Raw genomic sequence first — 26,065 nt, forward strand, 5'->3', positions numbered from 1 at the left:
CTGGCCGTGCCCGGCTCCGGCCCCGCCCCGCCGCTCTTATAAGGCCGCCCCGTAGCCCCCCCCCCCCCCCCCCCGGGGGGGGGGGAGGGACGTCGGGTCGTTGTTTTCGCGGCCATGGTGCTGAGCCCGGTGCTGGGGAAGCTGGTCAGTAAGCGGGTGGTGCTAGCCAGCGCCTCGCCGCGCCGTCAGGAGATCCTCACTAATGTGGTGAGTGCTGCCGAGCCGCTCTCCTTCCCTCCCCTCGGCGCGGGAGGAGGCCCGGCCCGGCTGTCGGTAGCGCGGGGCGGGCGGAGGCCGGCGCTCCTTCGGCTGCTGTGTGTCTTCTGTCCCTGGGGCGAGCGCAGTGGGCGGCTGCCTGCTTATGTGAGCGGCCCGGGGTGGGGGTGCGCTGCGGCTGCGTCGGCCTGCTCGCGTGCTTCTACTCTCAGAGCTCTCAGCTCGTTACGCGTGCGTGAGTTAACGTGACCTTCTAGATTTCGATTCTGTTCCATCTTAGCGTTTCTCTAGTTCAGCGTGTTTAAGTGCTCTCAAGTGATGAACAGATTAAAGTGCTCTGCTAAAAGGCAGCACTGTTACTTCTAGTTAGTTAAAGCAAAGCTTAGAAGACCTTGATGCTACCTGGAGTAATTAAAAGGCCAATCTGTTCCCCTAAATTCGTGAGATGAGTTATTACTGTTGTGGGGGGGGGGGAGGGGGGTAAAGTAGTTACCCTTCTTCTTGCAAAGCACTTCTGAAGTATAGAGGAAGCTTTAATCCTTCCAGAGCATTTGATCTCTGGAGGCATGTGCAAGCTGGGACAGTAGGCTGGCAGTAATATGAGTATCATACCTTACTAATGAGGTTGCACCTCAAGTATTGTGTTTGTTTTGGGGCCCTTTGCAACAAGAAAAACATTGGGTTCCTGGAGTGTGTCCAGAGAAGGGCACTGTATCTGTGATGTTCTGGAGCACAAGTCTGATGGGGAGTGGCTGAGGGAACTGAGGTTCCTCAGTCTGGAGAAGAGGAGGCTAAGAGGAGACCTTATTGCTCTCTCCATCTACCTGAAGGGATGTTTTAGTGAGGTTGGGATTGGTCTCTTCTCCTGTGTAACTAGTGATAGGATGAGATGGAATGGCCTCAAGCTGCACCAGTGGAGATTCAGGTTGGGTGTTATGAACATTCCTTTTCAAAAAGAATGGTGAGGTGCTGTAATGGGCTGCTCAGGGAGGTAGCTGAGTCACCATCTGTAGAGGTGTCCAAGAAATGTGTGGATGTGTCACTGAGGGACACGGTTAGTGGGCATGGTGGTGAGGGGTTGATGGTTGAACTAGGTGGTATTGGAGGTCTTTTCCAACATTTATGATTCTATGATTATGAAATGTGTAATGTAATTACACAGGGTTCTTCATAGGAAAAGTCAGAACTTAAATGTAAAGGAAGTATATGGAGATTAAGAGAAGCATAGAGGTTCACATGTGCCAAGTTGTTAGCAATGTAATGACAGTTGGGTGTAGTAAATTTGTGTGTCATCTGGAGATGGGAAGTAAGTACAATGTTTTTTATAAAACCATCTACTTATTTTCTACTTACGTTTTTAATAGTGTATAACTGCGGGTGGTAAATCTCACGTACGAGCATGCAGTACTGCTGCACAAGTACTGTGAATGGATTCAGTAAAAACTCTACTTACAGGAATAGACTAGCCCCAGGGTACATAAATTTGATACTGAAAAGAGCCCTATAATATTAGAAGCATATTTTTTCCCTCTTGTAAGTGTAAAGGTAGGATGTTTTAAAGTGGGTAGAGCAGAAACTGAATTCATCACTTACGTGATGTGTCTTGGAGCAACTTTTAATGTGATTACGCTTTCCGTATTGCTTTTCTTTCTTTGTTACAGGGCCTACGCTTTGAGGTAGTTCCATCCTGGTTTAAAGAGACACTTGAAAAGTCATCTTTTGCAGCCCCTTATGAATATGCCATTGAAACAGCAAAACAGAAAGCTCTTGAAGTAGCAAACAGAATGCATGTGGTAAGTGTGGAATGCGTGTGGTAAAGGGGGGGGTATAAGGAAGGACAGACTCTTTAGTAGGGTCTGTTGGGATAGGACAAAGGGAAATAGTTTCAAACTAAAAGAGGGGAGATTTAGTCTGGATCTCAGTAAGAACTGAGATAAAGGTGGTAAAGCAGTGGAACAGGTTGCCCAGAGAAGTGGTGGATGCCTCATCTCTGGAGAGGTTCAAGGTCAGGCTGGACCAGGCTCTGAGCAGCCTGAAGTAATGTAGGTTTTCCTGTTTATTGCGGAAGAGTTGGATGGATGACCTTTGAGGATCCCTTCCTACTCAAATGATTCTGTGATTCTAAGTTGCCTATTTCAGCAATGAGATTTTTTGTCTTCAAGTTTTGTGTTACAGTAACTTAATTTGCATGTACTTCTTAGGTAGTCTGTGAGTGCATCTTCCCCATTAAAAGGAAAATGGATGTTTTATCACTTGTGATAGATAGCATACTGAAATTTACTCACCTAAGCACAAGAAGGCCTAATGCCTTCAAATAAAGGTTTTGTCAGGTAGATGTATTTTGCATCTTTTGTCAGCATGAATGGTATGAATAATTGGTAGTTCCTTACAGCGTCAGGTTTGCGACTAGCTCTTATCCAGACAGTTGCTCACTCCAGGAATTTGTTGACTGTGAATCCCATGGCTTTGATGTAGCTAAAAAAAAATAATTCAATTGAACAGTTGTGACAAGAGAACTCAGAATTCATAAGAATGAAGATGCTTGGAAAGCAGAAAAAGGAGACAATCTGCTGTGATTCTGTAAAACACTGCAGAAGAAGGCTGACATACTCTAAAAAGAGTGAGAATCTAACAGTTTCATGTCTGTTATTCTTAAATATTATAAAATCTGTTACCAAATATGCAGTGTTGGTTGGATTTCTGCCCTTGTCTGCAACTGCTGTGTTTGAGCACATCAAGCTGTTCTTTACCAGAACCTTTTCAGGAGTCTGGCTGATGAGACCTGTGAAGTATATTGTAATAATGTTTTATTACAACTCTGAAAGAGGAGTGTACTCGTTCAGCCTATACTGATGTCAGAAAACACTGTAAACCAACAGTGTTGCCAGATGTTACCATTATTTAAAGCAAATATTGCATGATCTTCAGTATAAATTGTTATACAGGTTTCTATCAACTTTTTTTCAGAGAATGATGCGAAATTAGAGTGTGTATCAAGCCCATGTTTGCAAACTGCCCTACACTGGCCTTTCCTGGGGCTCCCAGTACAGGAAGGACATGGAGCTCTTGGATTGGGTCCGAAGGAAGGCCACAAAGATGATCAGAGGGCTGGAGCACCTCTCCTATGAAGAAATGAGGGAACTGGGCTTGTTTAGCTTGGAAAGGAGGAGGCTCCAGGGAGACCTCATTGTGGCTTTCCTATACTTGAAGGGAGCATATAAACAGGAGGGGGAACAGCTGTTTACCAGGTTGTGTAGTGATATGACAAGGGGGAATGGTTTTAAATTGAGACAGAGGAGCTTTAGGTCATACATTAGGAGGAGGTTTATCTCTCAGAGGGTGGTGATGCACTGGAACAGGTTGCCCAAGGAGGCTGTGGATGCCCCATCCCTGGAAGCATTCAAGGCCAGGCTGGATGTGGCTCTGGGCAGCCTGGTCTGGTGGTTGGCAACCCTGCACATAGCAGGGGGGTTGGAATGAGATGATGATTGTGGTCCTTTTCAGGCCAGGCCATTCTATAATTCATTTCAAAGCAGTATGCTGGTGATAATGTTCATTCAGATTTCTAAATGTGTTTTGAAAAAGGAGGTTTTTTCTGGAGAATAATCTCTTCCCTATAGACTTTCTTGTTTAAGAGTCAGAGTTGGAGACAAATTTCCTCTCTTGTGTTAAATAGTAGCTATTTACCTCATTAACATGCAAGTATCTGTAAGGACAGGTTACATACAGCTTGAAGCCAAGAAATTAAGGGCTGTAAGGATTCTTTGTATGCCTATACTTCTCAGTTTCTTGAACTGTACTGTATGTGTTCCTCCGAAGAAAAGAATTGTAGCTAAAGAGAAATCATTCAGAGATCTTGATTATAGAAGCTGGTTCTAGAGGGCTTCAGGTCTACATACCTGTCCCCAGCGCATAGGGTGCTTGCTGTAAAGGAAATCTAAATGCCCTTTCAAGATCAAATTAGCCTCTGGGAGTGCAGGCAGTCTTCTCCTGGATGTATTTGCTCATCAGTAATGTATTTGGGTGAAGTTGTAACCTGAGATTAGTCTGCTCAACTCTACTGTTTTATTCACTTTTGTGGTGTTATAGATGATTACTATTTTGTAAACAGTGCAAAAGGAGAAAGAGAGTCATGTTTTTCAGTTCCCTGTAAAGCCCTGCCTGTAAGTCTGCCTGGTGAACTAATATTTTCTTGGCTTTTTTTTTTTTTTTTTTTTTTTTTTTTTTTTTTTTTTTTTTTTTTTTAGTATTTTATCCTTTCTACTTTTTTTTGAAACATACATTCTTTATGCCTTTTCAGAAACACCTGAGAACACCTGATATTGTTATAGGAGCAGACACTATTGTGGTAAGAGGTCTTCTGAGCTTTAGCAATGTTTTAAACCATGACGTGTGTAGAAAATACAAGCGTATTTAGGCTTAAAGTTGGGGTTGGAAAATGATTTTTCATTAACCAGTTGCACCTGAGGTGAGATGTGTTTTGAGGTTTTGTACATGTATTACAAAGTCATTTCTTCCTAACAAGTCAATTTTGCTGTCTTGAGTGCTCAAAGCCTCAGTACTATTCTTCCAGAGACAATACTATCTGTTTCTGTTTCTTGCTCTGCTCAGTAGTCTCATTTTGAAGATGTGGCTGAAAACTTATTTTAAATCATTATTTTGAATCCTCAGTTTCAGACAACTAAGAACACAGCACAGTATCTCCATCTTTCTGTTTCAGACTGTGGATGAGCAGATCTTGGAGAAACCAGTTGATAAGCAAGATGCATATAGGATGTTATCAAGGTTTGTAATTCTACATAAAATTCAAAATGTGTACATTTGAGTTCTTTTAACGGGAGCTGTATAAATGTATATTGAGAAATCTCTGGCTGTGTTTTTTTTCTGATGATTTTAAGTATCATAAGCCCGTTTTGTCTCTGAAAATTGGGTGTGTTTTTTCAAAGCTGCTTGTTCTTGCTCTTTCACTGCAGGGTGATGGGGGACTTAACAAACCATTTTGTTTTCATTTTAATTTCTGGAGTGAATTATTGCAGGACTTTCTGTACGCTTCAGTTAATACTGGAGGGGAAGACAGGGAGAGAATTATGATGGGGCAAAGAACAGAAGTAGTTTGAGGCTTGAATTTTAAAGAAGATAATTGCATGTATGAGAGAGTGATGCATGCTCATTGACACCTACTTTGAACTCCTAGTACCTTGTTTCCTTTCAAGAGAAATGAACAATGTCTTCAGTTTAAGTTTACTATTGGATAAGCATTTGTCTAATTTGCTTCTCAGTAAGATGTAATACAGTCATTAGTGAAATTGACTGGCTGAATGATTGAAGCTGGAAGGAACCTCTGGTAGGTCATTTTCTCCAGCCCATCTATTCAAGTAGGGTCGCATTGTGAAATTATAAGAAAATGTGTTAGTGTCTCAAACTGAAGCTACACTTGCAGTTTTGCTCCAACCCAGATTCTGCTTTATGGGTTTATAGTTTAATTGAGGAAATTGTTTTATTTACTTCCATTGTTGCTCTCAGTGGATAGGCTGTCAGGCTTTTAAGCTTCTGCTTTTTTTTTTTCTCCTGAAGGATATTTTTCTTTTCAAATTTAATGGGTTTTTTGTTAATTACTTTTAAAGAAACACTAACTGAATAACATAAATAAAACTAACATTATTTTTCAAGGATGAGATGTGATGAGTCTGCTAGTCAGACAGTCTTGTGTTGTATGGGAAGGGAAAAAGAGGGTGCAGTACTTGATTCAGCAGTTTATAATGCAACTGAGGAGTCTGCTAGACAGAATACAAGGAGTTTGCCTGGGTCTGCAGTTTAGGTGAAGGTCTAACCTTGAGTCGGTTGGGTTTCTTTAAGTCTATTTTAGATTACTTTTTTGCACTGGTGAGTTAAACTGAATTTTTAATCCTTTGGGGCATGTTGCTAATTTAATAGTGGTAGGGCTTTTTGTTTTGGTTCTTTACTGCATAACAGTGGCATATGTTGCTAGTAGGAGATTCTTGGAAAAGTCTGCCCAGAGACTGCTTACTACTGTTTTTGCTTAAAATGATACCAAGTTTTTCTTATAAAAAAAGTCCCATTACGTACTGATGTTAATTGTGTTCTGAATGAATTGGAAAACGTTTGGGCAAGATATGTCCTCATATCCAAAGTATCAGATTAAGAATTTTTCATTTGAGGTTTCATTCTGCAATTAATCACACTGACTTCAGTGTGCGGTGTTAAGGGTGAGATGCTTCTGGTTACGTCACATGGTAGCCTGGCTAATCTCTTCAAAAATCTAACTTTCATGATACTTAGGATAGTTTAATTGCTTCTATATTCCACAAACTTGATGCCTTTACAATTATTCAGCCACAGTGTGGCACTCTGGAGCCACTAGAAGAGTGGCTACCACTTCAGGCTTTCAGTGCTAGAAGCCTGCTCAGTGACCTAACTGCTTATTGGTGGTTTTCAGTGGAGGTAGCTGTAATGGTAGCATAAATGTTGACTGGCTTTTTCTTATGCATTTGAAATAGTTGCTGCTTCTGTATGGTGAATAGTCTGGCACCGCTCATTGCTTTCTCAAATTGTGGATGTTGGTGTCAGTGGGATTTTAGAGTCTTGCCATAAATCTTAATTTTTTTTTGTTGTGTTTTATTAATATCTTTTCACCTATATTGAACTAAGAATGTATTTGCTTATGACACATCATGTTGGTGTTTTTATATGATCTGTTTCGGGGTGTGGCAATATAATCATGAAGAATGCTTTTGCTTGTGACAGGTTTTATAACTGTTGCTTCATACATGATTTTCCCTGACAGGTTGAGTGGGAAGGAGCACAGCGTTTTCACAGGAGTGGTTATTATACACTGCAGCAGTAAAGGTACCTCAGTTTAGTTTGTTTTCTTTTTACTCCGTGTTTTTATGAGCAATTATTTGCATAAAGACTTCGACTTTCTCTTACATAGTCTGAATTGGTGTCTAACTCAGTGTGGGAATTACCTAATATTTAAACTAAAAGCTCGTCACAAAAGCTACCCATCTTACTGCATTCAGTTGTCATCGTCCTTTATGACAAAATACAAGCCTATAAAAATGCTCTGAGATCTATGGGACAAACTTAAAGATCAGTGTAAACTGGAGGAAATACTGTAACTGAAATTCAGGCACAGCAACTGTAGGGGGCCATATATCTGTATTTATCACATAACTTTTTCAGTGAATGATTGTTTTTTGAGCACTCTAATGTCAAATTTTGAGTGTTTAAAGGATTTCCTCTGATAGTTAATGTCAGTACTTCATTAGAGGAACTTGCATCAAAATCCTTTCTCTGAAATTTCAATGAATATGGTTTTATGTAGATAAATTCATTATAGCTTTGTTTTTATTGGAATGGTTGTTCTTAAGTCTTGTAGCAGAAATAAGGTCAGTGATCCAATAATCTTATTGATGTTTGTACAGTAGAAACAGTAACAGCTGAAAAAGAAAATGTTTTCAAGTGGTCTGTGAGCAATCTAGGAAGAATAATGCCTTGTCTTGTTTAAGAGAAAAATAAAGTTGCATATACTGTCAGTAGCGATGCTGATGACAGCTTGTCTCATCTGGAGTTTAGAAGTTGAAGCCATGGTATATTCAGATGAATAAATACATCTGAAGTCAGCGTATTCATCAAGTGATTCAGTAGAAGAGGTGTTCAGGTTTTTTTTTTTTTTTTTGAATTCATTTTTGTTTTAGTTGATAATTATAATGTGTTGCTAAGTTTTGCATTTAAGCTCCAGACAGAATTTTCATCAACACGTAGCATAGGAGGACTGGTTACTAACATTTTTCCTTAATTTCACCTGAATCGTGATGTTCTTTCAATGCTAACACCACTTGCAATTAGTGTACTGCGGATCTTCTTTCACCTCCTGGGGAATTTCAACTGCTACCAGAATACAGACTAATGTGCACAGCAGTAGGAGGAGATGTGTTCGTCAGTCTTGTAGGAAAGAGTCAATGTGCTAGTGCATGCTCATTCTTAGAAGGCTGCTTTCTTTTGAATATATTTTGTTGCAGCCTTGCTCTGTGATCTTACTGAGTTCAGTGTACCCATGCATTATACTGTTGGAGCCCGCACCCAGACATGCAGTGCTTCATAGCACACTTCACAGCACCTTTGTCTTACAATTACCTTTAGAAAAAGAAGGCTGAAATCTCTCTTCTTATTTATTGAGAGAGATGAAAGATCACACTGCAGATGGCACTGCTGGATGTCTGCAGTACAGATGCAGCTGCACACTCAGGCATATACATATAATAGCTATAATTTTAACCATGTTGTGTTACGAGTTGTTTGTCGGCACTCCTATGTTAGAAGGATGTTTGCAACCTTTGTATTTGTTGCTGGATGTATATACTAGCAATTAATTCTGCTAACTTGAGTATATTGTACACAGGGAGAACAAGCTCTTAGCTTACGGAGGGGAACACAGTGGTAGAAGCTCTCCCAGCTTTCAGCTTTTACTGATGTGATGAGTATGTGCAAGGGGAAATAACAAAAGAGATCATTGTCCCTCAAAACTTTTATTAGCTACTTCATGATTTATATAACTTTTTCTAAGTAAAATTCTTATTCATAGGAGGTGTAAATAAACTGTTGCTCTCTAAACTGTCATTTTGATGTTACAATTTCTGTTTCTAATGAGATTTCCTCTCTGTAGATAATCAGCTAGAAACAGAAATCACTGATTTCTATGAAGAGACTAAAGTAAAATTTTCAGACCTTTCAGAAGAGCTCTTATGGGAGTACATTCATAGTGGAGAGCCCATGTAAGTAAGACTCTAAGGCTATCTAGCAGTACTTCAGAGTAGATCTTGGTTTATATTACTAGCATGCAGCATAAAATATTTTGCCCTGGAAATTTTGTAATAAGAAAGAAGTCTTCTGGTATTTTCTGTTGTTCCACCATTGCCACCTACACAGATTTTTTTTTTTAAACTATTACAATTCAAGTAATTGTTTTTTTTTTTTTTTTAATGAAGACTTAGTCTTGTGTAATTTCTTAGAATTAAATAATTGCATGAGAAATTAAGAAATTGACTAATTTTTCTGCTGTTGTGCATCCTTCTTATCAAGAAAATAAGCAGCATGTAGTATTTTAAGGCTTGGTCACTGGGGACACAGACTAATTCTAAAAGTATATAGCTGAGTTAAAATATGGACAAGGAAAGAGGGAAGAGCACTATCTCAAAGTGGACTGTGTGCCCAACATCTTTCTGATGGCTGCAGAAACATGGCTGTTCACTTTGATTTTTTTTTTTTTTTTTTCCTCTCCTTTCTTCAACCAAGGATTTTTATTTTCTGACTGAAAGATATCTTCCTATTACATCTGTAGAATTAATGTAGACCAGCCTTATTTCTAACTAGGTTGAGATCCTCTAATGAGTTGATTTGGTTTCTGTTAGACTCTTTGAGCCAGTATTTTATTCTGTATGTTCCAAAAATTTAGAACTTGCTTTCATCAAATCTACACTAAACTGTCAGCTGTCTTGTAGCAGTGTTCTTTTGAAAGCAGTTTGTAATTCTGTACAGTCTGGAGTTAATAGATCTGAGACTGACTGACCTTTGGTTTCAAAGGTTGCTTACTTAGGCTTTCAGGTTCAGATGTTAGTCAGTGTACCTCTACCTATCTTGTTCCGTAGGCGTGAGCAGTGAAAATGTTGGTTTACTGCACTTTATCTGGCTGCATACATAACATTACGCAATGAAATTTACATAATTAACTTCAAGGCAAATTAAATTCCCAAGGTTACTTGCTGTGAAATACATGTGTGTACTAGTGCCATGATGTTAGAGCACCTTGCTGCATACAGCTCTACTTACATTTCCAAAAACCTGCGTAGAAATTAGGTAGGACTGAGTGAGATAGCACTGGATTTTGTAATTGAATAGGACTTTGAAAAAGAGCAACTTCTTTTCCCCGGTCTTTGTTTTAGATATTACTCTGACTGAGAGCTGCAAGACGCATGCTATGGTTGTTTGAGACGTCCCCTTAAGTTTGAGCTCCTTTTCAAGCTGATGTATGCCTAAAGACCCTTCAGCCTCTAGTGGAATAGGGGTAGGGTCAAAATGTAACTGGGTGACTGAGTGGCAGTGTTGGTCTCAGGAATGCTTGCTGTTACTATCCTTGCCAGACAGGCCATGGAGGAAGCTGGGTGACCTATGGCAGTGCAGTTTGAATGCAGTCAGGTGATATACTTCCACGTAGGTGACTGTGTCACTTGGACTGGCAGAAACTTAATGATCTTAGGCTTAATCCTTATACTTAGTTATGACTTACAAATTGCAGCTTTGTGCTTAACTAGAATCCATCTCCAACTTGAGTAGACTAGTCTTTATTCCAGTCTCTGCAGTACTAGTGATTACATATTTTGTGCAACCTTTACTGTCAAACACATTCTCAACCTTAATTGATAGGTCTCAGCTTTCATTTTCTCTCCCCCAGGGACAAGGCTGGTGGATATGGAATCCAGGCCCTTGGTGGAATGTTAGTTGAGTATGTCCATGGAGACTTCTTGAATGTGGTGGGATTTCCTCTGAATCACTTCTGCAAAAAACTAGCAGAGTTGTACTATCCACCCCTTAAACATACCATACAGCATACAAAGCATGACTCTATCCCTTCTGTGGACACTTTTGAGAGCCTAAGTGATGGAGAAAGTGAATCCTCAAGTTTCAAGGAACATAAACGTGCTAGCAAGTTGGACAGTCCCTCAGGAGTTATTTGTAACTCTGAAAACAGCTCTGGTGTCAGAACTGGTTCTGGGGTACCTTTGGAAAATCAGAATGGAGTATCAGACAGTGCAGCAAAAGTTCCATCTAAAATTCTAGACCTGATGGATGGTTTTAGAGCTTCAAAGGTAAGAAGGGGAGAAAAGTAAAACTAATTACTCTGACTGACCCAATTGCTTTGTTGGAGGTAATTTGAAATGCTTGAGATGGAATAAATAGTACAAAAGAACCACTGTGCAGAGAATCTAAGATAGCTGAAACTTCTGACAAAATACAGATGTATCTGTTTCGTATTAATTCTATCTACTCTATGAAACTTGAACAGCAGAGATAGTTAAAAAATCTTCCTTTTAATTTGAAAGGGAAGAAGTCCACAGGACTGTTTTATTTTTTCCTTTTGCCCTTGCATGTTCAGTCTTGGGTATAAATGGTTAAACTGTGCTTCTAGGATGTCTGGGAACAGTACCTATCTGCTTTCTTCCCATATGTTCCTTTTGTCATGTTGTCTAATTAAATGCAACTTATGGAAGATTGATTTATCTTTCATTAGCTACATCAATGATTCTGTCTCTGGTGGATGTTGTAATTAGAATGCTCCAAAATAACAGTAATTTCAGAAATGTATCACGTAAAAATGCATTCCATAGTGAAAGTAGAATGTTGTTGGGAAACTTCAAAAGGCTTTTAAATGTAAATTTATCACTGAGGTTTTTTTGTACTAAGTGCAATCAAATAGAAAATGACCTTTTATCAAACTACTAGGAAGGCTTTTTATGTGGTTTAATTACCAAGCTTATTTTAAATATGTGCATGCTTGTCATAGTTGGTTTTTTTTTTTGTTTTTTTTTTTTTTTCCCTTTTGAACTTGTAATGCTTAGTTTTAGAATTATGGGGGAGATCTAAAATTTTTATTTCCTGTTAAGGAAGTAGGTTTTTTTTTTTTTTAATACCCTTTTCATGTTCCAGTTGTTTATCGTATATTGCCTGGAGATTATCAGCTGGAGACACATCTATGTAACACAGGCTACAAACTGAAGGTCACATGCTGTGAGGAGCATGTGTGGAGCAGCCAAGTGTAATGGGAAATGAATAACTGGGTGTTTTAAGTGCTACCAAGTTGTCTACTCAGAGCTCCTCTGTAGTGAAGAAGGTGGAGGAGAAATTGAACACTAGTCATTCTGAATAGATTACTGGTATCGAGTTGGTGATGTTTCAGGAAGAGATGAAAAAACTGCTCAAGCGACAGTGAAATGATAAACCTAAATGCAATTAAAAATAGCAGAGGAGGATACACAAGACAGTGAACAGTGGTTCAAACAGCAGAAAGTCACAGTTAAGCCTGTGAATTGGTGGCTACTCTTATTGTAGTTCTGGGCAATGCAGTTAAGTTATGATAATAAAATCAGATGTTCTTATATAGCTGGACAGTAGCAGTAGGTTGTTTCAACGGTATAGCAAAGGCTGAGAGTAGGCTTGTCAAGTAAGATGTATCCACACAGAGCAAGTTTGAAGTACTTGAATGGATGAGATAATGCTTAGCATACCTTCAAGTGCAAGATATGGAGAATTATCAGCATTCTGTAGTTGCACATTATGTTTGCTGATTGTTCTGATCTGATGGCAAATTCAGTTCTGTGCAATGAAAGTTGATGGCCACTGTAAATAGAAGCGGGAGCTTTCATTTTCTAATAATCGGTGTAAAATCAGCACGGAATGCTGAAGTTTTGTGTTGAGCTATTGGGGATTTCTTTTCCTGATGCCTGAAGATATTTGTATAATACATTACTCATTGTGGATTACTTCTGTGGATTGACAAGTCTTACCTCCTCTCTTTGCACTTCAAGAATATGGATAAGAGCACAAAAGCATTTAGCTTCATAAAAGCTTCTAGGATCTGTTTCATTTTGTTTCTTGAGTGTTGTAGCTTCATAAAGCAGGCTGAAATCTCCTGCAGAGGAAGGAGGCATTGCCACCTACTTTACTATGAACAGCTGCTATTGCAGAACAGGAGATCAGGTTTGACCCTAATGCTAATCCAGTTCTCCAACATGTTCTGAAATTGTGTATTCTGATCTTTACTTGCTGTTAGGATATTTGTTTGCATTGTTTGTGAACTTGGCATTACAGAATTGTGGAATGATTTATATTCTTAATTTTTTTTGAATCTCTTCATTTTTGTAACTTCCAGGTCACATTAATTAGTTTGAAAGTTGGGCAGATCTTGAAAGTCAAATGGTTGTAGTATAGATGCAGTTGGATCAATACTGTGAAAGCCTAGATTCTAATAAATCCCAACTGTATGTTCTTATTAGAACAACAGAGGAAATGATAGAAAGGATGAAGATGATAAAGCGTTTATACACTAACATACCTTTCTCTAAGTTATTTTTTTTATTAAATAAAATGTGTATCCTTTCTTCTTGGCTGACTGATTTTTCAAGTATATCACAGTTGGTTGCAGTTGCAGTGAAGTGTCTTCGTGATTGCTGTGTGTTCTTCCACTGTGCTCTACATGAATACCATTGTTTTAGGAATTTTAACATGCTTCTGAGCACTGAAACTGCAGTGTTTTATTTTCTTTGTGTTCTATGTGTGTCTTACTGAAGTGTGCGTGTGGTAGAGTTGTACTTTGAAGTCTTATTCCTCTTTTTGGCCATAGTTTTTACTTCATGAAGACCAATCTTTCTAGAACTGAAGCTGCTACATTGCCTTAGTGGAACTTTACAGTTCCTTACATATTACGTAAATCAAGTTTAAATTGATCTCTTAGGCCTTGGTTCACATGTTTAAATATATTTGGCTTAATGGAACATGCATATTGCTAGGTATATGCTAAATATCTGAATAAAGAGGTGCTCTTAATACAGACTCCGTAGGCTGCATGCCAATATATTTTGAGTTCCCTACTCTCTCATACACCTCTGTCCCAATTAATGTTACTTAGCAAAGCTATTAGAACACTTAGAGGGGGAAAAAAACCTGTTATAACAGTTCTTAGGAGTTGTTATTATGTTGCACTTAAATAACAGTAATTATGTAGACTAATACTTCTGGAATGTCTGTGGCAAAAGTGTAGGTCCTTTGTTTCTTGACTGCAGTCTTTCAAATGCAAGTTTTGTGGTCTTTTTTTTTTTTTTTTTTTCTACATGTAGGCTCTGTTTGTAGCCTCTAAGCTGAAGATGTTTGATTGTCTGAAAAAGAAAAGTCCTCTAAAGGCTGCAGATATTGCAGATGAGGTTGGAACTTCTGTGCATGGAACTGAAAGACTCCTTGATGCCTGTGCTGCTCTTGGGTTGCTGGAGAAAACACCACAAGGTGACTTTTTCCCATCCCTCCCATTTTGTCAGTAACTTGGATTTGAGGTGGGGAGATGTTGTTTTTTTTTTTTTTTTTTTTTTTTGTGTGTTCATCATTGATGGCTGGAATTGTTCTGTTTGGGAGCAGGGATTATTTAATGAACGCATTAGGTCTCCTTTGAGGAAACCTTAGATAGATGTTGTGTTCAGAGAGCAAAAGCAATCATCTCCAAATTCTAGTAACTTTCATGGGCAAGTCCCAGGGAGCAGCATAAAAGCTCAGATATACCATCCAAATAAGGACCAAGCCCGTTCTCCTCTGCAGCTGTGCACAGTCACAAACCTGAGTGGAGAACTGCAGATTTTATGAGGGGGGCTCTGGAATTTAAGCACCAGCTTAAATGCTAGTACACGTAACTTGCACAGTACTTGGAAGTGTATGTAGGTGACAGTCAGCAATAGGATTAAGTTTCCCAATCTGCACTATGTAAATTTTATATGTATCATTTACTTTGTAATACTTGAGAAGCTTAAATGCCAAGAAAAAGAAATAAAGGATGCTTTCAACCCTGTTAAAGGACAATGTGAAGGAGAAAGCACTAAAGTGGAATGTACTGGAGAATGCTTGAATTTAAGGGAAGAAGAGGCATCTAAAACAGAAAAAATGCAGTCAAGAATGACAAACTTCTAATGGTCTTCCTTGAATATCAGATGCATAGTTAAAATTCTCTGGATTATAAATGAACAATGAAAATGTTCTTTGCATCCTTCAGCACCTACATTCATTTTAAAAAGAACGTCCTAAAGTGATTTTTCATGCTCAAAGAATAAGGAGGCCTTTAGAAGTATTTCATAGAAATCTTTTTACAGTAAAACACCTTGTGATGCCCAAATCAGGATTTGGTGGCTCTTTAACGGCATTACAAGGTAATATGCCTTCAAATGTTAGCTGATGTCTATAAAGTGGTGGAACAAAACTGGTTACAATTGTGCTCTTCCCTTAAGGTTATAGTAATACAGATTCAGCAAATACTTATCTGGCATCTGATGGTGAATACTCGTTTCATGGCTACATTATCCACTCTAATGACCATCTTTGGCCTCTCTTTACACACCTGGAGTCTGCTGTTAAAGAGGGAAGCAGGCAGAACCATCGAGCCTTTGGAAAGAAAACGGAGGATTTATTTAATGTAATGTAAACTTTTTTTTCTTTTTCAAGACTCGTTAGCCCAGAACTTATCTAGAGGGAAGTAGAAACTGAGCTGTTGAAGAATGTTCACAAATCTCAAATGCTAGAAATGCAGTATAACTTGCTAGTCATAAATTTCTGTTCCCTTCAATTTTAACAGTGTAGTCTTAAGGCTCTAGAAATTGTGGAGCAATCACAGAATAGTCTAGAAAACTTCAGTGCTGATAATACTCAGATGGAAGTTCTGCCCATCCAGTTAACATGCCCTAGAACGACCTCTCAGTGTGTTTAATTAACTACTGTGTGGCCTTTCCATTATACCAGGCATACATTAAATATGTGTTTCTTCAATTCCACTCAATTTGGCTTGTTACTGATGTGCATCCAGTGCAACCTGTTGTGCCTGTACATTTGAAGTTGTTTTTGAAGTATCATTCTGTTAATGTGGGGGATGAATGATCCAGTCTACATGGGTCACACTGAAAGTAATGCCTCCTATTTATTTCTGTGGAAACCACAACAGATACAAAGGGCACAATAACACTACTTGATAGAGCAAATTCTCAGCTAAAAAACACCGTTTTTAAACAGTCACCACCTTTAGCTATAAACTTTTGCTGGTGATGAACATAAGCCTGTATGCTGCACTCATAAGTCTGTGTGGCCATCTAGAATGCTGCTTGTCTTTCACATCAACTTCACCACTGCTGAAATGCACCACCCACTGCCTCACTGTGCTCAAATCCACAGTTTGATCTCCATAAACATTCAGTAAGTGTCCATGTTGCCATTGGTGTCAAGATGCCGTTTTGTCAGACTGCCCACTTGCTGACATCTGTCATGTGGCAACAACTGTTAACAGAATATTGGCAGAAAAGTTCAGCCTCTGCTACCATACTACTATCATCCACCTCTGATGTTGTAGGCCAACCAAATAAAATAAGGGGTGTTACTTTTGGTGCAGCCTTTGTTTTATCTAAGTTTGTAGTTTTATGTATACTTCAAGCTGGCAAATGTTGCCATTAATAATTATAATCCTTGCCTTAATCTGTTTCCATCTCTGCAGCATTCCTTTCCTAATACTAGCCCAGGTGAGTCTCTTCAAACTGGGGTATCACTTAAGGTGATTCCTAACTCAGTAGTTCTAAACCTTGTAAAGCAGACTGGAGGCATAAATATTTGTGGCTGTTTAAGAAGAGCGTGGAGGAGATTTATATAAGGATTTCATCTTTAACTGCGGTACTTCAGGCTACATCTTGAGGTTCTTGATTTGTATTTAACTTCTAAGTGTTGAGGAAGCCAGTTTTCTAAAGAAAAATGTCTATACTCTTCCTGTGTAGTTAATGAATGAAGTAACAGCCTTTAAAGATTCTACGAAGTCCTTTTAGCCTAACATTGTGTCTATATTACTGATGGACAGAAGCTCCCTTTGGAATCCTTTAGAGACTGCTTTAAAGGGAACTTGGATTCTTTAAAATAACTGCTGTAGAAGTAATTCATACAGATTTAACCTACTTTAGTGTAGGTGAACTACTTTGTGTTAATCCGAATTATTGACATGAGTTTTACTAGATGATGCTGGGCAGTAGTCACTACTAGTTCAGACCTGCACTTTCTACAGTACAGTACGTGTCCAAGCAGGATAGGCACTTTGTGGTACTATATATACCATAGCCTGTAGATATTCTACTTAATGATAGCTTTAAAGCAGTGTATAACCAGTGAGGTTAGTATGGAAGTGAGATGTGCTTTATGCATCACTTAGAAGCCTGAGGCACAAGGTTCTAGTTCTTCATAATTTCTTAACTAATCTAAGACAAGCAGTATGATCTTTAACATTGCTGTTTTAAAATTATAGCCCAGTATTCTCATGTGATAGGAAAACAAAATAAATGCCAGAATTGCATGAAATCAGTTTGAGTATATCAAGAGGAAGGATCATAGATGAAAATGCAGTCTTTTTGTTTGCTTTAAAGACATACTGCTGTGGAGCAAATTCCTTAATGTATATCTAAGGCATAGAATTGCATTAAAAACACTCCAGATTACCTCTTCTTCCTGCTATGCTACCTCAGTAGCAATCATGTAGACAGATACAATTTAATAACCCTTAGGCTAACCAAGACCAAGCTAAGTGTGTGTTCTTTGAGACATACTACAAAAGATGTCTAGATGACAGTTAAAGGGTGCAAAAATGTGTTCATCACTACACTGAAGCAATTGTAACCAGCAAAGAGCTTGGATGAGCAACCAGGCAATGACAGTTTGATCTATTTTTAATTTCAGAATTCTCAATATATTAGTGCACCAACTGCCTTGATTGAATGTAACTTTAGTTACAGTAATAAAATCTGTTTACATTACTTGTTTGTTTTTTTTTTTAATTTCTTTTTCATTTTTAGGACTATTATCAGAGCCAGGAAGTGAAGCAGCGTTTTATGGCTGCCATGCACAGCATTGCTCACCTTACAGCAAGAGACGTGGCTACAGCATTTGATCTTTCAGAGTTTAAGACTGCTTGTGATTTAGGAGGTATGGTCTGTAGTTGAGCCTGTGTGCAAATTTAAGGGAAAAAGCTTGCTTTCAGATTCATATTTTACCACTTACGTGGGAAAATGTGCATGTTTTCAGTTGGGTAAAATTGGCTACTGTTAATTTTTTGGTATTGTAATGTCAGAATGAAAGGACTTAATGCAGTTAACTAAAAGCAAAGTTATTTAAATGGTAGTTGAGTGACTTCATGGTACTTGAACAATTTGAAGTGAATATGTGAGTTATGTAGTGATGCACAGCTCAACACAGAAAACAAAGTTTGTGGCTTTGCTGGTAGAATCTTCCAGTGCTGGTATGTCAGCCTTGAAACCACTGCTACAAGAAACATTTTGGACTCTCTTAGAATGGGCTGAGTACTCCTGTGGTTATGGTGTTTTTACCAATTAATATCTCAGATGACCACCAAAATGTTGAAGGCCAATGATGGATGTGAAGAAACTCATTGTTAGTTGTTTTTTTTGTTTGTTTGCTTTTGTTTTTTATTTTACCCTGTGCTTAGTGTGGCAAAAATAAAATATTTAGGGAGAGTGTCTTGTGCAAGAAAGAAGCATCACTTAAGGTCTGAGGTATTGGATAGAATTCAGAGTAATCAATAAAATACTGATGGCTACCTTTCTCACTTGTGCAGAGACTTCAAGAGCTCATCCATATTCTTCACTGTCCTGGAGACTATCTGTCAAATTTCTGCTCTTGGTGCTCTGTGTATAGTAAATAATTTGTGGGTAAAGAACACAAACTATAAGTCCATTAATGTTCCAGAAACAAACAAACAAACAAAAATCCCAAGCAAGAATAAGACAGCAAATACAAAAAAAAAAAAAAAAAAAAAACCAACCCTGACATAGTGCTATCAAAGGCCATACTAACAAATCTATGATAGAGTAGGGAATAATAACTATACTGGCCAAACTTTGAGGCATTGTTCTATCCACTGGAAGGTGCTCTTGATCAAATTAACTGTGGATGTTAGTACTGAAATATTAACTATTCGCCACCTCTACTTCTGACTTGATGTTTGTCTCCTCTTAATGTTACATACAGACTTATCCTTAAAAATTTATGCAGATGGTGGGAGAGAAGATTTTGAGTTTCTCTAAACTTCCAACAGGTTGTACTGGAGCTCTGGCTCATGAATTAATACGAATATATCCAAATATGAAGGTCACAGTGTTTGACCTTCCAGAAGTCATTGCAAACAGCTCTTGCTTCCAGCCGTCAGAACAATGCCCAGCTCCAGTGACATTTGTTTCAGGTAAGCGTAACATTGCCATTTATTTTGTATCTATTATCCTCCAGCAGAGGGCGGTCTCTTTTGCTGCAGAAAATGGTGTGCTGCCTTGCTCCAACCCCAAATCTGACCTGGTACAATGCAGCATTGGCTCACCCATGCTAAACAGAGGCACTGTACTTCTCAAGCCTGTAGGAACAGAACCAAACAGTAGTTGGAGAGTGGTAGTAAATGAAGTGTGAATGGAAGTAGAGGTTTTTTGTATGCCTGTGTCTTTGGCTTTTCTTATCTAGGTAAGATCAATATGGTTATTACAAAAGACTTCAATCTCCTCTTGCTTTAGGCTTTCTCTCCATTTCTACATATAACAGAATTCTTACTTTTGATCTGCTCTGCTCTTACACTGATTTCTAGCTAAGGAAAGAATAGTGTATCAGTACTCCTCTTCAGGCTTCTTACTTTACCTCTGCTGAAACTTCTAGTTTCATCTTAATATTTTTATTTCCTGCTGTAGAACTATACTAACTAAAATGAAAAATACTAATTCTGCCTTTCAACAGGTGACTTTTTCACTGATGACCTTCCAGAAGCAGATCTTTACATACTTTCACGTGTTCTTCATGACTGGCCTGATGAAAAGATTCATGTACTATTAAACAAAATATCAACTGTTTGCAGACCAGGTAGGTTTTAAATCTCTCATGATTACAGGTGCATATTAATGCACAATCATAATCATAAGTTCATATTAAAAGATGCATATTCTTGTTTAATCATAGCAGCCTTTGCTTATATGCTTATGCTTGCATTATAGTAATGCCTCAAAAAATCCAAATCTACTCATAGAATGATTTGAAATAAATCCTTATTGTTGCGGATTTCACAAGGAACTTCTTCATCTCCTTTATCTCTACTGCATTCAACCTTTTTTGAAAAGACTATCATCAAATTACTGAAGCATGCACTTCTACCTGTACATACAAGCAAGCCAATTCAAGATACTGCAAGTTAATCAAGGAGAGGCAGTTGTTGCATGTCACTAGTGTCTAGAGTAGTGGAGTTCAGAACTACTATATGATGAGATTGCTTGAAAAATATGTAGTGCTGTATTTTCAACTATGTTTTGATAGTATAAAAGATCAAAGGGGAAGCCCTTTAAACAAAAAGCAAGGGAAAAGCCTTCCTGCTTTACTTAACTGATTCCTTAATCCAAGAGGATTAACAGTAGCTATGAAGTTTGTTTCGTAGGAGAGCATTCAAAACAAGATCTAGGCTACGAAGCATGATCTTGTTGCACAGAATCTTATGGGTAGGAAGGGACATCTGGATATCGAGTCTAGTCCCATTGCTAAAGAAGGTTCCCTACATGTAGGTCACACAGAGGTGTCCAGATGGGTTTTGAATATCTTTAGAGAGAGAGAGGCTCTAGAACCGCTCTGGGCAGCTTGTTTATAAACTACAAAAGAAAACTGGATGGCTATCTTTCCTTATTTGAAGACTGGGATATGACAGGAAAGAGTTGCTTGGTTCAAGTGGTAACAAGACAGTTTAAAAATCATGTTCAGGAAGTGGTCTAAACTTCACTGAAGTAGAAACAGTACTCAAAGCTCCACCTTTCCCCTAACAACTAATAGTTTTTTCCAGGAAGAGATGATTGAAAGTAAACTTCAGTTACTGATTACCCCTGAAGCCCATTAAAACACTGTTTTGATGGGGGACCTATATGTAAATGTCTCTGAACAAAACACTAAAAATGTGAAGCTAGAAATACTACTGAAGTGCTTCTGGTTGTTCTGGAAATGCAGGAAGTGCCTTGCTAGTGGCAGAAACTGTGCTTGATGAGCAGAAGACACACCCTCCTAGAGTTGTACTGCAGTCTCTGAGTATGACTGAAGGCAAACAGAGAAGTGGCTCAGAATATAAGCAACTGCTGGAGAAATATGGATTCACAAATACACAAATTAAGATCACAGGCAACTTACTAGATACTGTTTTGTGCTTCAAGAAGAGTCAGTCATCTCGGCATGCACAGAAATAGCATGAGATGCTGAATTGTTTTAACGTGTGCAATGTACCTATCATCAGCCAACATTTTCAGTTTAGGACCATTTTGACCCTTTATATGAAACATGGATGTTGTAAGCATTGAATAAAAGGTTAAACTCAATCCTGTACAAGCTGTAGTCCTTGGGATTGTAGTAATCTTCGCTTTTCTATGGGACTTTACTGGGAAGCACTTCATGGATGCCATTTTATGCTTTTTTTTTAAATTTGCTCCAAAGAAAGGCAACCAAGTTCTAATTGAGTTCCTGTAGTAGTTGTAATGTCATAGGAACTTCAGTAGCTTCTAATTTCCAGGGACAGTATATACTCACACAGACTCCACTTGAGTTGTTTCTGTTGGTTCCTGTCGGATTTGTTCTTTTTTGAATATTTTTTTAGTATTGTTAAATGGCTATTTATACTTTGCATCATTTGAGATGAATTTTAGGTTTTATACAGCTTTTCAAAGGTCTATGAGTAAAAATTTCTTTGTTCCAGCTTTTAAAGAAATACGTTCTCCACCTTCTCAAGTACTTTGTCTCTAATGTCACAACTTTTAATTTCTTTCTGATACTATAGTCATATTTACTATTTCTATTTCAAATGTCCTTTGTAGTAGAAGCATTCCTAGAGATTAAAGCTGTACTTTCGAACTAGCTTTCTCTTCTATCAGTTATTACTTTCTTGCCTGTCACATTTCTGAATGAGCCAACCTCAGCAAATAGTTTGAGCAAGGTCAGGAGTTGTATCTGCCTGCTGGACTCAGTCTTGTTATTTAATCAAAGTTACTTTGCTCTTTGAACTCTTGAGTAAAGCAAATGTACTACAGTGATTCATTCAGCTCATCCAGGAGACATATAGAACAGAGTATTTCTGCTGTAGAAAACTAGGGGAATGCCAGATTTCTTCCAGACAGGGGTATGTAAATCTTAGCAGACGCTTCTTATACATGAAATTTTGCTCATTTCATCTGTATAGATGTTTGGAGATAGATGTCAAACTACTGAATGTATTTGAAACAAGTTTATTTTCTGTATTGATACAAAGTTTGCCATTATGCTTAAAGGGTTTATATTTTAAAAGACTTATTCCAGCAATTCATTTTTGTTTCAGTTATTCATCAAGTTTATGCTATACATCAGGCTGTTAGAAGATGTTTGAGTCAGAGCACAGCACTCTTAAAGCTGGCACATTTATTATGGTCAGACTTAAATTTGTACCTCTAAGCACTGTATACTTAATGAGTATAAAACTTGACTAGTACATGTGGCTACCAGATCATCTCAGTGTACTCTGTTATTTAAGTGCAGCATTTTATACAGAATGAGACTTAGTTCCTTGAGTGTGGTGACTGTGGTAATATACTAACACAGCTCTATGTTCTTTGTTTCTTTTTTGTGAAATCAGTTTTAAGATATGAATGTGAAATAACCATTTACTTAAAAACAAAACAAAATCAAAAACAACTTGTAACAAATTACTGCAGTGCAATGTGGCTAGAGGGTTCAGGATCATTTTGTTAGCTACCCTTGTCTGCCTTACAAAGGAGGCTAATACCAGGTCTACAGGAATCTGCTTCACTGAACAGTGGGTGTCCTCAGTCTATGCTCCTGGATGATCCCAAACAGAATAGGCTGCTCTGTTTTAGAAACTGCATTTTTCTTCCTCTCAAAGAGCAAGCTGCATTTTTACCTTCCCAAGCGGCTTGCATTATTCAAACCCTCAAATTTGACTGAAGTTGTAAGATTGTGGAGAGATTGACCAAAATCATGAATCTAGACAGAGAGAGAATTCAGGAGTAGCAGTTCTAAAAGTATTTAGGAGGAGGTGCCTGTGAAACTGTAATAATCTTGGGCAAGTCCAGTGGAAGTAACCAGGATGGCCCAGGTGCCACAGTATGTGGCTTGCAGCTTTGATAGAAATGTGCTTCAGTCTGGTGGTTTTAGGAGAATCCTGCCTTTCACTGCCAAAGAAACAGGTACCAAAAAGACAGAGCCAGGCTCTTTCCTATGATGCACAGTCATGGAGTGAGGGATGATGGACGCAATTGGGAGACCATGACTGGATAACAAACTGGGGAAAAATCATTCATTAAGTGTTGGAGCAGATTGTCCAGGAAGGTTGTGGGATCTCTGTCCTTGTACGTCTTAAGATCTGAGGATAAAGCTCTGTGATTGTAGAGCTGCTGCACTTCAAGCAGGAAGGCAGAGCAGAATTTGCTTGTCATCCATTTCAACTCAAGCTATTCTGTATTTGATATATTCCATTAATGTGAGAAATGGTAAATTCATCATTTCTCACTGATGTTCAAACATTTTTTTTTTTTCTGGAAAAGGCTGGTATTGTTTCTGACTGGACGGGGTGAATTTAATGGTGTTACACTGAAAAGATTTCCTGAGCAGTGGGGTTAACAGGGGAATTCGGGCATAAGAATGAAGACACAAAGAATGTAGGGATGAGTTTTAGAATGCAAGTGATTTTCTGCCAATAAACCTTATAGGTTTTTTGCTTCTCTTTGGGAAGTGACATTCAGCTATGCCTTCTTGAGGGTGCTGTCTTATCCACATTCTGTGTTAACAAATAGTTCAGATGAAATCTGGTACACAGTAAATTTTTTTTTTTTAAGTGGAGGATCATGGGGATTTAAAGAATAATAGATGAATGAGGAGAAATTCAGAATTTGCTCACTGAGCAGTGAGGTGAGCAAGAATCCTTGAGGAGGATAGAAGGTATAAGTTTGTAAAAGGAAAACAGAAAAAACTTGATTGACTGTCATAGTTCAGTCCCTGTTATATTAAAATATTGACCACTTTACAGCTGTTAACCAGTATTTGTGGCTGGAAAATACATGGGACAGTATTGTAACTGAGCCACCCAGCATAAAATCTTTGGAAGAGGTATTGAGTGGCTAAGCCCCTTTGTGTAAGCGCTCAGTTAAATTCTGAATGTGTTAGCTGTCTACAGGATAATGAAATTATTTCATGTGTTTAAAAAACTTTAAAAAATTGGGGGACGGGCAATTTTTCTGCATCTTTTGGCTGGAAGTTGTGTGTTTGCTAAACACTTATAATACGGATTAAATGATGTTCTAATTTAGAAGAACCTATTCTGAACCATCAATTTTTATCTAGAAAATCATGCCAAATTTCCTTCATCAAAACGTATTTCCCGAAATAGCTGGAAGTCAACACTGTTTCTATTCCTCGTGAAGAAATTTCAATTATGTTAGTAAATTTCCATCAATTGTAGAGGTATGTTTCCCCTGTGGTAATTTAGCTTACTGTGCCTGACATTTGAAGGTGTTCTTCCCAGACTGGTTGTTCTCCCAGGTATGTTTTTTCAGATTATCCTGACGCTGTCTGTGAAAGAAAACTGCCTTTTCTTTTTTTCTTTTTTTTTGGCTTGTTTGGTTTGCTTTTTACAAAAGTTGTAATAGATAGTGTTTGATAGCTAGCTGAAATACATCTGTATTAAAGCATTCAGAAATTAGGAAGATCATATGGGTGAGAAAGAATGTAGGTTCAGGTTCACCTCAGACACACCTGGCAAATCCTTTTTCTTTGTGAAGCACCTGTTCATCACAGGATACATGGCTTGAGGCTGCATTTACTGAGGTTAATAATGATATGGTGATGAAGCAGGGTATTTATTAATAAGCTTTCAGAAGGACTTTTATGGCACCTGATAGTAACACAGAGGTCTCAGCTAGCAATATTATCCTCAAGTCTTAATCTTTTCTCTAAGAAGCTGCAGTCTTGTAGAATCACAGAATGTTCTGAGTTGGAAGTGAGGCTGTGTGTGAACAAATTATTTGAGTTCTGCCCTCAACCCTTGATCGCTCCCACCAGAAATATCATATAAAAACAAACAAACAAAAAACCTGGCTGCTTTGTGGCTTCTGTAATGCTTGCCATCCACTGTTTGTCCCCTTGGTACAATTTAGCAGAAATTGTCTGGTTGATAGTGGGTTAGTACTGTTGTATGCATTTGTTTTTGAATTAGGCTGTGGGATTTTGCTGGCTGAAATGATATTGGATGATGACAAGAAGAACAGGAGCACAGCTTTGCTTCAGTCTTTGAACATGCTTGTGCAGACAGAGGGAAAGGAAAGAAGTGGCTCTGAATATCGAGGCTTACTGGAACAACATGGATTCTCTAAAGTCAAAATCAAACTGACAGGAAACTTGTTAGATGTTGTTCTCTGCATTAAGGTATAGGAAAAAAAAATTTAGTCATAGAATCTGGATTATATTTGATGTTTTGTAATTATAAAATATATTCTGTTTCCCAATAATGTAAACAATAAATGCTTTGTTTTTTGAAGTTGCATTTAAAAAGGGGAAGCAATTGATTGCATTTATTTTGAACTTGAGAAGCTTTCAGTGTTCAAAAATAACAGTTCTTCTGGCATGATTTGATGGCACTGAAATTGTAGTCACACAACACAATACAAATCAGAAATGTGCTGTTAGCAGCTCCACACATTGACATTGCTGAGAAATCAGTTTTTCCATAGTGGATGCAAATTGAGTCCAACTTTTAGATGAACATTCATCACTTCGTCCCTGTTTCATAAGGTTAATGCAGGTACAGTTTCAATACTCCAATCACAGCCTTTTTAATACTATTTTAATTTACACTTTCTACTGTAAAAGGAAAAAAAAAAAAAAAAAAAAAGCCATACCTCACCTATAGCTTTGCATTTTGCTTCCCTTCTTTGATATTCTTCATACACTTTGCATTTTTTTTTTTTTTTTTTTTTTTTTTTTTTTTTTTTTTTTT

The 26,065-nt window shown here is 38.1% G+C and overlaps 1 protein-coding gene across 3 annotated transcripts; it reads left to right on the top strand.

Annotated features, from left to right (window-relative positions):
- The first annotated feature begins 87 nt into the window (after nt 1–87).
- ASMTL (acetylserotonin O-methyltransferase like) lies at nt 88–25,620 on the top strand. 3 transcript variants are annotated; one of them, XM_042809988.1, is made up of 13 exons: nt 88–207; nt 1,878–2,009; nt 4,517–4,564; nt 4,937–5,001; nt 7,022–7,083; nt 8,903–9,011; nt 10,688–11,102; nt 14,127–14,289; nt 15,276–15,460; nt 17,862–17,991; nt 19,121–19,264; nt 19,801–19,923; nt 25,286–25,620. In XM_042809988.1, the coding sequence occupies exons 1-13, from the start codon at nt 115–117 to the stop codon at nt 25,498–25,500; spliced, it is 1,884 nt and encodes a 627-aa protein (XP_042665922.1). In that variant the 5' UTR covers nt 88–114; the 3' UTR covers nt 25,501–25,620. The 3 variants fall into 3 exon arrangements, with proteins under 3 accessions (XP_042665922.1, XP_042665921.1, XP_042665923.1); XM_042809987.1 differs by lacking the exon at nt 25,286–25,620 and adding an exon at nt 21,046–21,407; XM_042809989.1 differs by lacking the exon at nt 25,286–25,620 and adding an exon at nt 20,055–21,138.
- Nucleotides 25,621–26,065: the final 445 nt, after the last annotated feature.

Source organism: Centrocercus urophasianus, unplaced genomic scaffold (assembly GCF_019232065.1).
Source record: "Centrocercus urophasianus isolate 14NV4802_14NV808 unplaced genomic scaffold, USGS_Curo_1.0 seq_12, whole genome shotgun sequence".
In the NCBI taxonomy this organism is placed as follows: Eukaryota; Metazoa; Chordata; class Aves; order Galliformes; family Phasianidae; genus Centrocercus; species Centrocercus urophasianus.